The sequence below is a fragment of the Carcharodon carcharias genome, chromosome 12 (assembly GCF_017639515.1).
Source record: "Carcharodon carcharias isolate sCarCar2 chromosome 12, sCarCar2.pri, whole genome shotgun sequence".
NCBI lineage: Eukaryota > Metazoa > Chordata > Chondrichthyes > Lamniformes > Lamnidae > Carcharodon > Carcharodon carcharias.
In genome coordinates this window covers 119,606,403-119,619,443 of record NC_054478.1, presented here as the reverse complement: position 1 = coordinate 119,619,443, position 13,041 = coordinate 119,606,403, and the positions used below count along the sequence as shown (strand labels likewise).

The following is a 13,041-nucleotide window of genomic DNA, read 5'->3' as shown; positions in this document are numbered from 1 at the left end:
CCACCCCCTTTCTGTTTCCCCCTTCCTTTTTTTTTCCAATAAATTATAAAGATTTTCCTTTTCCCACCTATTTCCATTATAAAAAAAAAACCCACTAGAGCTATACCTTGAGTGCCCTACCATCCATTCTTAATTAGCACATTCGTTTAGATAATATCACCAACTTTAACTTTAACACCTATGTGTTCTATTGTACTATTGTCCTTGACATCTTTTGATGATCTGCTTCTATCACTGTTTGTTTGTCCCTACAACCACACCCCCCCCCTCCACCTCTCTGTCTCTCTATCTCTCCGCCCCCCCCCACACACACCTTAAACCAGCTTATATTTCAGCTCTTTCCTGGACTCGAACTCAAGTTCTGTCGAAGGGTCATGAGGACTTGAAACGTCAACTCTTTTCTTCTCCACCGATGCTGCCAGACCTACTGAGTTTTTCCAGGTAATTCTGTTTTTGTTTAGGATTAATCAATAACCTCATGGCAAAGGAGCTTCTAGGCAACAGTAATCAAAACACGATTGAATTTCAGATTCAGTTTGAAGGAAAGAAACGTGAGTCGAAGATTAGCGTTTTAAGCCTGTATAGAGGTAATTATAAGGGTATACAGGCAGAACTAGCTAAAGTGAACTGGGAAACTAGGTTAAAAGATAGGACAGTGGAGATTGTAGGATTTTGATAATACTACAAATTTTTATGGTTCTATGTTGGTTTAAAGTAACATTTATGGATTTTATCTTGACCACCTTTTTAACAGTTCCATTTGAATTTCTGTTAGTGGGAAAATTTACAGTTAAGGCAGGCTGAGAACAGGATGACAGCTGTTTGAGAGGAACTGGTGTTGAAATCTTAATTACTTTAAAGGTACCAGAAAGTTTTGAGTTCCAGGAATTGTATTTGTTTTAATTATGCTGTAATTGAGGGCTTTGTCAGTTTTGAAGAAATAAATAAAAGGCTTGAACTTAGCAGCTTGAATTTAGCATGACACCTTGTCTTTAAACAAGAACTATGTTTTTTTTATTTATTCACAGGATGTAGGCCCCACTGGCTGGGCCAGCATTTATTGTCCATCCCTAGTTGCCCTTGAGAAGGTGGTGGTGAGCTGCCTTCTTAAACCACTGTAGTCTGTGTGGTATAGGTACACCCACAGTGCTGTTAGGAAGGGAGTTCTAGGATTTTGACCCAACGACAGGGAAGGAACAGTGATATATTTCCAAGTCAGGAAGACATGGTTGCAGGGTGATTAATTACCGAACATTGAAAGGTATTTGGCATTTTGAAAAGATCAGAAGCCAGAAAAAAGATGATGAGCTAGCTCTGTTAATTAAGGATGTCATTAGTACAGCCATGAGTATCTTAGTTCAAAAGAGCAAAATGTTGAATCAGTTTGATTAGAAATAAGAGGTAGGAAAAGTAAAAGGTCACTTGTGGAAGTAGTTTATATACCCCCTAACAGTAGTTATATGGTGGGACAGAGTACACAGGAAGAAATAAATGTAAGAAAGGTACCAGAATAATTATGGATGACTAATCTGCATGTAGATTGGGTGAATCAGATTAGCTAATGTAGCCTGGGAAAAGAAATGACTGATATTATGGTAGGAATTATTGTTTTTAATTGTCTTGGCATTTGTGAGACTTGGGTAATATGTTAAAAATAAAAACAAAAAACTGCGGATGCTGCCAGACCTGCTGAGTTTTTCCAGGTAATTCTGTTTTTGTTTTGGATAATATGTCGGTACGAATGCTTACAATGGGGTGTATTATTGATAAGAAGATGTAAAATTGTTTGTACAACTGCTCTGTTTCTACAAGGATGTGTCATTTGTTCACATTGGAATGTACCTCAGGGGCCCAGGAAATAAGGGATGGACACTTGTCTTCAGCCTATATGACTCTAGCTGCAGAAGTAGGGTGACACAAAATTACCTTCACCCTAAGCCAATGAAAGAGGTTAATTTGGACTATTTCCAAATAAGGAAGAGGGACAGTGAGAATTGGAGATCAAAGCTAGAAAACCAGCATCTTTGTTGGCACAGTTTCACCATCGCTTCTGTGGTATGATTTTTCTGAGACACAATTCAACAGAACAAAACTACAGAGATAGAAGAAGAAAGGCATCACCAGTGCTGGCACCACTGAAGGAATCCTAGGACCTTGAGAGATAAGAATCTTCCATTTTGTCTTCACTATTTTTTGATAAGTATATGTTAAATCTTGCTTAATAAACTCTACTTGATTCATAAATACTATGCATTTGTACCTTGTCAGGTCAGGCACAACTGAGAACAATTGTGAAAAATTAAGAATTTGGAACTTAGATATTTTAAGTAAGAAGGTTTTAACTCAAAACTCCTGAAACCTACCAGATAAGGTGGCGGACTTTTAAGGAGATATTTAGTGACTATCAGCAAAAAATTATTCCAGTGAGAAAGACTCTTTGAGAAGGTTGCATCATCCATGGCTGAATAAAGAAGTTAAGGATAGCATCAAATTTTGTTAGTCCTCTAGAGAGGTGAATCTGGGGAATTGACAATGTAAAATAAGGAAATGTAGGCAAGTTGAACAGGTATTTTGTGTCCGTCTTCACCGTGGAAGATTTAGAAAACTTCCCAAAGATGCTTGAAAATCAAATTGAAAGAAACAGTGTACAAATCTGAAAAGATTAGTGGTAGGTCAGAAGATTGGTCAGATTTTAAGAACCAGCAAAGAATGACTAAAAAAAAAGGAGAGGGTAGAGCATGAGAGAAAGCTAGCTGGTAATACAGAGAGTAAAAATAGATAGTAAAAGTTTCTACAAGTATCTAAACAGGAAAAGAGTAACTAAAGCTAGTGTTAGTCCTCTAGAGAGTGAGTCTGGGGAATTGATAATATAAAATAAGGAAATGTAGGCACGTTGAACAGGTATTTTGTGTTCGTCTTCGCTGTGGAAGATATAGAAAACTTTCCAAAGATGCTTGAGAATCAAGAGGTGAACGGGAGGAAGGAACTTAAAATAATCATCATTAGGGAAAAGATGCTTGGAAAACTATTAGACCCAAAGGCTGACAAGTGCTCAGGAACAGATGACCTGCATCCCAGAGTCTTAAAAGAAGTGGCTGCAGTGATAGTTAGATGCATTGGCTATCATCTTCCAAAATTCCTCAAATTCTGCAGAGATCCTATGGATTGGAAAATAGCCAGTGTAATACTTTAATTCAAGAAAGGTTGGAGACGGAAAGTAAGAAACAACAGGGCAGTTAGCCTAACATCTGTCATAGGGAAATTGTTAGAATCCAGTATTAAGGAGGTTGTAGAAGGATACTTAGAAAATTACAAGGTAAAAGCAAAATATTGCACATGCTGGAATCTCTCAATCAGAGAGCATCTCTCCACAGATGCTGTAAGACCTGCTGAGTTTTTCCAGCATTTTCTGTTTTTGTTTTAGAAAATCACAATTTGATCAAGCAGAGTCAACATGGCTTTTGAATTGGGAACTGTGTTTAATTAATTTATTAGGGCTTTTTGAAGTAACAAGCGAGGTGGTTAAAGGGAAACACGTAAATGTGGTGTACTTGAATTTCCAGAAGGCATTTGATAAGATTGCATGGTGTAGGAGAGACATATTAGCATGAATAAAGGATTGGTTAGCTAAAAGTTAGCAGACAGTAGGGATAATTGGTCTTTATTGGGTTGGCAAGTTGTTGGCAAGTGGAGTGCCACAGGGATCAGTGCTGGAGCCTTAACTATTTATAATCTACATCAATGACTTGGATGAAGGGACTGAATGCATGGTTGCTAAATTTGCCAATGACACCAAGATAGGTAGGAGAGTAAGTTGTCAAGAGGAGGTAGAAAGTCCACAAATGGACATAGACGGGTTAAGTGAGTGGGCAAAAAATTTGGCAGATGGAGTATAATGTGGGAAAACATGAACTTGCAGGAAGAATAGAAAATTAGTATACTATTTAAATGGAGAGAGATTGCAGAACTCAGTGGTACAGAGAAATCTGGGTGTCCTGGTGCCTGAATCCCAAGAAGATCGTATGCAGATATAGCAAGTGATTGGATAGCAAATGGAATATTGTTGGTTATTGCAAGGGGAAAGGAATATAAAAGTAGGGAAGGTTTACTGAAGCTGCACAGGGCCCTAGTGAGACCACATCTAGAATATTGTGCAGTTTTGCTCTCCTTATTTGAAAAAAGAAATAATTGCATTGGAAGCAGCTCAGAGAAGGTTCACTCGATTCAGTCCTGGCTTAGCTTATAAAGAAAGGTTGAACAGGTTAGGCCTATACCCATTGGGTTTTAAAAGAATGGGAGGTGCTCTTATTAAAACATATAAGATCTTGAGGAAACTTGTTAGGGTAGATACCAGGAGGATGTTTCCACTTGTGGAGAAGTCTAAAACTAGGGGACACAGTTTTAGAATAAGATAATAATAATCATAATCATCTTTTAAGATTGAGACAAGGAGATTTTTTTCTCTCTCAGAGACTCACTAGAATGTGGAATTCTCTTCCCCAGAAAGCAGTGGAGACTGCATCATTCAATTTATTCAAGAGAGTTAGACAGATTTTTGATAGACAAGGGAGTCAAGGGACAGAGAGGAAAGTGGAATTGAGACCACAACCAGATCAGCCATGATCTAAAAACAAAAAAACTGCGGATGCTGGAAATCCAAAACAAAAACAGAATTACCTGGAAAAACTCAGCAGGTCTGGCAGCATCGGCGGAGAAGAAAAGAGTTGACGTTTCGAGTCCTCATGACCCTCTCAAGTTCTGTCGAAGGGTCATGAGGACTCGAAACATCAACTCTTTTCTTCTCCGCCGATGCTGCCAGACCTGCTGAGTTTTTCCAGGTAATTCTGTTTTTGTTTCAGCCATGATCTTATTGAATGGTGGAACAGGGTCCGCAGAGGCTGCAGGGTTGGCTCTGAAGGGACAAGGCCAATGACAACTGTGCGGTGGCCTCAGACTGCAACAGAGCAAAGGTAGAACAAGGCTCATGCTGCAACTTGCAACTTGGTGGAGAAAACTACCGGGATGCTGAAACTTAGGTTCTGGTGCCCGGGTCGGTCTGGTGGGGCCCTGCAATATAGTCCACAGAGGGTGTCATGCATCATTTTCATCCTCTACAACCTGGCACTGCAACAGGGGAGAGGAGATGGCTGAGGAGGAGATGCAGGAGCTGGAGGTCTCCTCTGATGATGAGGTCATCGACTGTGATGAGAGTGAGGAGGTCCTTGAAGGTGAGGCCTTCGCACTGGCCAGACAAGGCAAGTGCACTTGGGAGGCCCTCCTAGCTGCTAGATTTGTTGGCACAGTCCCTGTTCATTTAACTTTGTTGGCACAGTCCCTGTCCCTTTAACGTTGTTGGCACAGTCCTTGTTCATTTAACGTTGTTGGCACGATCCCTGCCCTTTTAATTATTGGCACATTCCGTGCCATTTTAATTGTGCGCACAGTTCCTGTCCCTTTAACGTTGTTCGCACAGTCCCTGTCCCTTTAAGTGTGCACGGTCGGGTTGCGATGGTAACAGTTGGCATGGCTATCGCACGTCATTGTCCGCCATGTTCCTGACTAAGAAGCTGGTTTTATCGAGGGCCAAAGCTTCCGATTTGGACACCGTTAAGAAGCTTAACTGTTGGTGAGTGTGGGCCGCACGGCCTCGCCCTTTCCTGTCTCCTCTGACCGGTGCTGAGGTAGCGGCTCTGAGACATTAACATCGCAGTTATAGGGTGTTGGTGACTAATGTGATCGGCCAGTAACGTATGGCTGGTCTTTAGTGTTGATCCCTAACGATTGCAACCCCAGACGGTAACTGCTGTAACCAGATTTTACCCAGTCGGAACTAGTGTGATCTGTTCACAACTACATTAACCACAGCCTAACTATTAGTGTAATCCAACGAGTAGCTACTCTAATCTTGGCAAACTGTAGCCAATAATTACTGTAGTCTGATCACTACTGTTATACCCCACACTGTAACTAGTATCGCTATTGTAATATGGTCATAACTTGTGTAATGCCTGTCAGTACGGTCTGTAACCTTGTCAACATTTTTTTTGATTCGGTAACAGATCCTACATGACTAATGCTTCAGAAAAACATTTAATTGTAACAGGAAAGGTTGATGCAGGGAATACAATGTTATCTATATGGATTTTAGAAAGCCTTTAAAAAGTACCAAATAAAGGTTGTTTAACAAAATGCAAGTTCATGAAATAGGGTCAGTGTCAGCTTGGATAAACATTGGCTTAAGGACAGAAAACAGCAAGTCATGGTCAATGATTGTTTTCAGATTGGAGGATGATAGACAGTGACATTGAGGGAAATAAATTTGCAAGTTTTAGGGGATAGAGCAGGAGAAGGGGACTGACTGGATTGCCCAATGGCATGGACTGGGTGAACCATAGAAACATAGAAAAATAGAAGCAGGAGTAGGACATTCGGCCCTTCGAGCCACCTCTGCCATTTAATATGATCATGACTGATCCTCTATCTCAACGCCATAGTCCCAATCTTTCCCCATACCCCTTGATGTCTTTGAGTCTAGAAGTAAGGTTGTTTGGTGGCTCACGAAGAGGTCTGGAGGCTTGTGTGGTTCACCTTAAACCATTTATTGGCAAGATACAAACCTCCAAGGAACAACCCTGTCTAAGTGCTATCTTCATGCTGACTTCTCTCAGATTCTCTCTACACATCTTCTACCATCATGTGAGTCTCTGCATCATAATGTGGCTGGTACTGTTTCCCCAGTCGACCATTAACCCTTACTGAACCAAAGACCCTTACATTACAGAAAGGGTGGTAGAAGAAGATTCAAAAGTTATCTTCAGGAGGGACTTGGATAAATGTGTAAAAGGCAAAAGTTACAGGGTTATGAGGAGTAGCTTCCCCAAAGGGCCAGAACAGGCACAATGGGCTGAATAGCCTCCTGCTCTATGTGATACAGAGCAACAGAGGATTCTATACCTCAAAAATGAGGCAATTCAGCTCATGCAAAGAGCAGGAGCTTGAGTAAAGGTTATGTAAGGTCACAGTGGGGTAAACTGTGTATTCTTCTAAAATACTTAGAGGAAGAGCTGGGGTTTTCCAGTTAATTTTAATTTGTGGAAGGAGTAAGGGCTCGAGTCAGGCAAAATGATTGAGCATTGCAGAAACAAAGTAATAAACTAGAGTTCAGTGATCTGAGCAGGACTGAACTCACTGCATAAAGGTTCGTGTGTGCAATAAACTCACTTTCCCACACATCACAGAATCCCAGAATCTTAACGGCACAGAAGGAGGCCATTTGTCCCATCGTGTCTACGCTCTAGGATATGGATTAATCCTGTCATGCAGAAAGGCCCTTTATCCCCAGAGATAAACCAGGGAACTACATGCCAGCCAATCTAACCTCAGTGGTTGGGAAACTATTGGAAGCAATTCTGAGGGACAGAATTAATCTACACTTGGAGAGGCAGGGATTAATCAAGGACATTCAGCATGGTTTTAAGGGGAGGTCTTGCCTAACCAATTTGATTGAATTTTTCGAAGAGGTGTAGATGAAGGCAATGCATTTGACGTAGTCTCCTTGGACGTCAGCAAGGCTTTAGATAAGTTCCCGCATGGGAGACTGATAACAAAGGTAAGAGCCCATGGGATCCAAGGCAATTTGGCTAATTAGACACAGGATTGGCCAAGTGGCAGGAAGCAGAGAGTGATGGTGGAGGGGTGTTTTTGTGACTGGATGCCAGTGTCCAGTGGGGTTCCACAGGGATTGGCATTGTGTCCCTTGCTGTTTGTAGTATATATAAACGATTTAGGCTTGAATGTAGGAGGGTTGATCAGTAAGTTCGAAGATAACATGAAAATTGGTGGGGTGGTCAATAGTGAGGAGGATAGCCTTAGATTACAGGAGGAAATAGACGGGCTGGTCAGATGGGCTGATCAGTGGCAAATGGAATTTAATTCAGATAAGTGTGAGGTGATGCACTTGGGCAGGACAAACAAGGCATGGGAATACATGATCAATGATAGGACCCTGGGAAGTACTGAGGATCAGAGAGACCTTGGTGTGCATGTCCACTGGTCCCTTAAGGTAGCGGAACAAGGTGGTTAAGAAGGCATATGGGATACTTGCCTTTATTAGCCGAGGCATAGAATATAAGAGCAGGGAGTTTATGCTGGAACTGTATAAAATGCTGGTTAGGCCACAGCTAGAGTATTGCATGCAGTTCTAGAATCCGCATTATAAGAAAGATGTGATTCCACTAGAGAGGGTGCAGAGGAGATTTACCAGGATGTTGCCTGGACTGGAGAGTTTTAGTGAGGAGGAGAGATTGGACAGACAAGGGTTATTTTCCCTGGAGCAGAGGAGATTGAGGGAGGTCCTGATTGACGTATATAAAATTATGAGGGGCATAGATAGGGTAGGCAGGAAGGAACTTTTCCCCTTGGTGGAGGGATCAATAACCAGGGGGCATAGATTTAAGGTAAGGGGCAGGAGGTTTAGAGGGGTTGTGAGGAATAATTTTTTCACCCAGAGGGTGCTGGGAATCTGGAACTCACTGCCTGAAAGAGTGGTAGAGGCAGAATCTTTCCTAACATTTAAGAAGTATTTGGATGTGCACTTGCGATACCATGGCATACAAGGCCTAGTGCTGGGAAATGGGATTAGAAGAGTTAGGTACTTGTTTGACTGGTGCAGATTTGATGAGCCGAAGGGCCTTTTTCTGTGCTGTAGATCTCGATGACACTAAATCTATCTATTTCCTTCTTAAATATATTCGGTGACACAGCCTCCACAGTCTTCTGTGGGAGAGAATTCCATAGGTTCACCACCTTCTGAGTGAAGAGGTTTCTCCTCATCTCAGTGCTAAATGGCCTACACCGTATCCTGAGATTGTGACCCATTGTTCTAGACCCCCCCAGCCAGTGGAAACATCATCCCTGCATCCAGTCTGTCCAGTCCTGTCAGAATTTTATACTTTTCAATGAGATCCCCTCTCATTCTTCTAAACTCCAGTGAATGCAGACCTAGTCGGTCGAATCTGCCCTCGTACGACAATCCTGCCATACCAGAAATCAGTCCGGTGAACCTTCGCTGCACTCCCTCTGTGGCAAATATGTCCTTTCTTAGGTAAGGAGACCAAAACTGCACCAAGTGTGGTCTGACCAAGGCCCTATTTGGCTGCAGTAAGACATATTTGCTCCTGTACTCAAGTCCTTTTGCAATGAAGGTCAGTGTACATTTTCCCTAACTCCATGCAGCACCTGCATGCTTGCTTTCAGTGATTAGTGTACAAGGGCACCCAGGTCCCTTTGTACATCAACATTCCCAATCTATCACCATTTGAGTAATACCCAACCATTCTGTTTTTCCTACCAAAGTGGCTAACTTCACACTTATCCACGTTATACTGCATCTCCATGTATTTGCCCACTCACTCAACTTGTCTAAATCACCTTGAAGCCTCTTAACATCCTCCACACCACTCATATTCCCACCTAGTTTTGTGTCATCAGCAAACTTGGAAATATTATATTTGGTTTCCTCATCCAAATCATTGATATTTATTGTGAATAACTGATCCCTTCAGTACCCCACTAGGGGTACCATTCTGCCTGCCATTTTGTAAAAGACCCATTTATTCATGCTCTCTGTTTCCTGTCTGCTAACCAATTCTTAATCTATGCCAATATATTACCCCAAATCCCATATGCTTTAATTTTGCACAAGTCTCTCTTGTGTGGGACTTTATCAAAAGCCAAATATACAACATCCACCGGTTCTCCATTTTCTCTTCTGCTATTTGCATCCTCAAAAAACTCCATTAGGTTTGTCAAACATGGTTTCCCTTTCATAAGTTCATGTTGATTTTGTCTCATCCCATTGATATTTTCTAAGTGCCCTGTTGTCACATACTTTATAATAGACTCTAGCATTTTCCCTACCACTGATGTTAAGCTAACCGATCTGTAATTTGATATTTTCTCCCTTCCTCTTTTTTTAAATAGTGGGGTCACATTTGCCAACCTCCAACCTGCCGGGACTGTTCCAGAATCTACAGAATTTTGGAAGATGACAACCAAAGCATCCATTATTTCCATGGCTACCACCTTTAGTACCCTGGGATGTAGATTATCAGGCCCTGGGGATTTATGGGCTTTCAGTCCCATTCATTTTTCCAGCACTTTTTTTCGCAAGACTAATTTCCTTCAATTCCTTCTTCTCACTAGATCCTTGGTTCCCTAGTATTTCTGGGAAATGTGCCTTCATCTGTGAAGACAGAACCAAAGTAGATGTTTAATTACTGTGCCATTTCCTTGTCCTCTATTATAAATTCTCCTGTTTCTGATTGTAAGGGATTTGACCTCATTAATCGTTTTCTTCTTACATACTTATAGAAGCTTTTACAGTCCTCTTTTATGTTCCTTGCTTATACTCATACTCTATTCTTCCACTTCTTATCAATCTCTTGGTCTTTCTTTGCTGAATTCTAAACTGCTCCAAATCGTCAGTCTTGCTACCTTTTCTAGCAACTTTATATGACTCCTCTTTGGACCTAATACTTAATTTATTTTGTTAGCCATGACTGGGCCACTTTTCCTGTTTTTTTTTTGCTAGAAAATAATGTATCACTGTTGCAATGCATACATTTGTTCCCTAATCTATCTTAGCCAACTCACACTTCATACCTCTGTAGTTTCCTTTGCTAATGTTTAGGACCCTAGTTTGGGATTGGACTACTTCACTTTCCAGCCTAACAAAGAATCCTGTTATGTTATGGTCACTGTTCCCTAAAGGACCCTGCACAGCAAGATTATTAATTAACACCTCCTCATTGCACAAAATCAAATCTAGGATAGTCTGGTCTAAAAAAACTATTTTGTGCACAATCCAGGAATTCATCCATCACAGCATTATTGCTAATTTGGTTTGCCCAGTCTATATGTAGATTAAAGTCACCCATGATTACTGTAGCACCTTTGTTACATGCATCTCTAATTTCCTGTTTAATATTGTCCCCTACCTCACCACTACTGTTTGGAGGCCTATATACAACTCCCAATAAAGTTTTCCACCCCTTGTTGCTTCTTAGCTCCACCCACACTGATTCTACATCTAGATTTTCTGAACCAATATCATATCTCACTATTGCACTGATTTCATTCTTCACTAACAATGCCATACAACCTCCTTTTCTTTTTTGCCTGTCCTTCCTAAATATCGAATACCTTTGGATATTCAGTTCCCAGCCTTGGTCACCCTGCCGCCATGTCTCCGTAATCGCAATCATATCTACTGTTTATATCTATTTGCACTGTGCATCACCCATCCACCCTCCCTCCATCGCATGCAGCTGAGCACTCATGGTGCCATGGACTTGGCTCTCACTGCATTCCCTGTGAAACCATCTTCCCCAGCAGTATCCAAAACGGAAAATCTGTTGGAGAGGGACTTGGACCCAGGGGACTTTTGCACTACCTTCCTATTGCTTTTACTCTGTGGTCACCCATTCCCTTTCTGCCTATGCACTATTTATCTGCAGTGTGACCACTTCACTACATGTGCTATCCATGAAGATCTCAGACATGCGGATGCTCCACAGTGACTCCAGCCACTGCTCCAGATCTGAAACATGGATTTCAAGTAGTTGCGGCTGGAGACACTTTCTGCACACGTTGTCACCATTGACAATGGAAGTGTCTCTGACTTCCTACATCGCACAAGAGGAGCATTCCATGTGACCGAGCTGCCCTATCTTGACTTGCCCTTAAACTACTCCCTTTACTTTTACTTCCTTGAGTTTTGAGAAAATAATTACTTCACACTTCTCTACATTAAATTTCATCTGCTGCTTGTTCACCCATTCCACTAAACTATCCTCCTCATAATTAACAATGCTTCCAAGTTTCAAATAACATTCAAATTTTAAAATTGTGCCCGGTACACCAAAGTCTAGGCCATTAATATTTATCAGGAAGAGCAAGGGTCCCAACACCCATCCCTGGGGAACCCCACTGCAAACCTTCCTCCAATCTGAAAAACATCCAAACTACTGTCTGTTTCCTATCACTCAGTCAATTTTGTTTCCATGTTACTACTATTCTATTTATTCCATGAGCTATAGATTTGCTCACAAGTCTGTTGTGCAGCACTTTATCAAATGCCTTTTGGAAGACCATATACACCAGATCAACAGCATTATCCTCATCAATCTTCTTTGTCACCTCATCAACAAACTCCAGCAAATTAGATAAACACGATTATCCCTTAACAAATCCGTGCTGACTTTCCTTAATGAACCCATTTGCCCAAGTGGCAGTTAATTTTGTCCCGGATTATTATTTCTAAAAGCTTCTCCACCATCAAGGTTAAACTGACTGGCTTGTATTTGCAGGGCTTATCTTTACAAACATTTTTGAATAAAAGTTGTGATTCCAGGTGGCCCCCAAGCTCAGAAATCCTGAGCTTGAGCTCAGGCAGCTGGAGACACTTCCTACACACATATAAAAACAAAAAAACTGTGAATGCTGGAAATCCAAAACAAAAACAGAATTACCTGGAAAAACTCAGCAGGTCTGGCAGCATCGGCGGAGAAGAAAAGAGTTGACGTTTCGAGTCCTCATGACCCTTCGACAGAATTGTTCTGTCGAAGGGTCATGAGGACTCGAAACGTTAACTCTTTTCTTCTCCGCCGATGCTGCCGGACCTGCTGAGTTTTTCCAGGTAATTCTGTTTTTGCTTCCTACACACATGGTTACCCAAGATGTGTGAAGTGCCCTGAAGTTCCCATATGGTGCAGGAATTGCAAACAACAGGTGGGAGATGCCCATCCTTGATATAAAAAAAATCTCTCTATTCCCTCTTTAATGATCTTACCCGGTTTTCTGTAACATCACATTTTGATTATCTTTGAAGACCTGCTGTTAGTCTTGCAGTGACTCTCTTGCTCTCTCTGCTGCTCCTTTTATCCCTGTTGTACTCTCATATCTCTGCTGATCTTGCCCATGAAATCCATTGCCTGCTCCCATGTCCTATTCCCAGTAAACTACTGACCACGTTACATCCCT

The 13,041-nt window shown here is 41.5% G+C and overlaps 2 protein-coding genes across 3 annotated transcripts in view; one reads left to right on the top strand and one right to left on the bottom strand.

The window, feature by feature from the left end:
* trpm2 (transient receptor potential cation channel, subfamily M, member 2) overlaps positions 1–13,041 on the bottom strand; it is a 543,973-nt gene that overhangs the window by 519,817 nt on the left and 11,115 nt on the right. The gene's annotated exons all lie outside the window — the stretch shown is intronic.
* Positions 5,434–13,041, top strand: part of cfap410 (cilia and flagella associated protein 410) — a 65,493-nt gene continuing 57,885 nt past the window's right edge. The window contains exon 1 of the mRNA XM_041200806.1: positions 5,434–5,626. Within this exon, the coding sequence (XP_041056740.1) occupies positions 5,550–5,626 (77 nt within the window). The 5' untranslated portion in view covers positions 5,434–5,549. The remainder of the gene's footprint in view (positions 5,627–13,041) is intronic.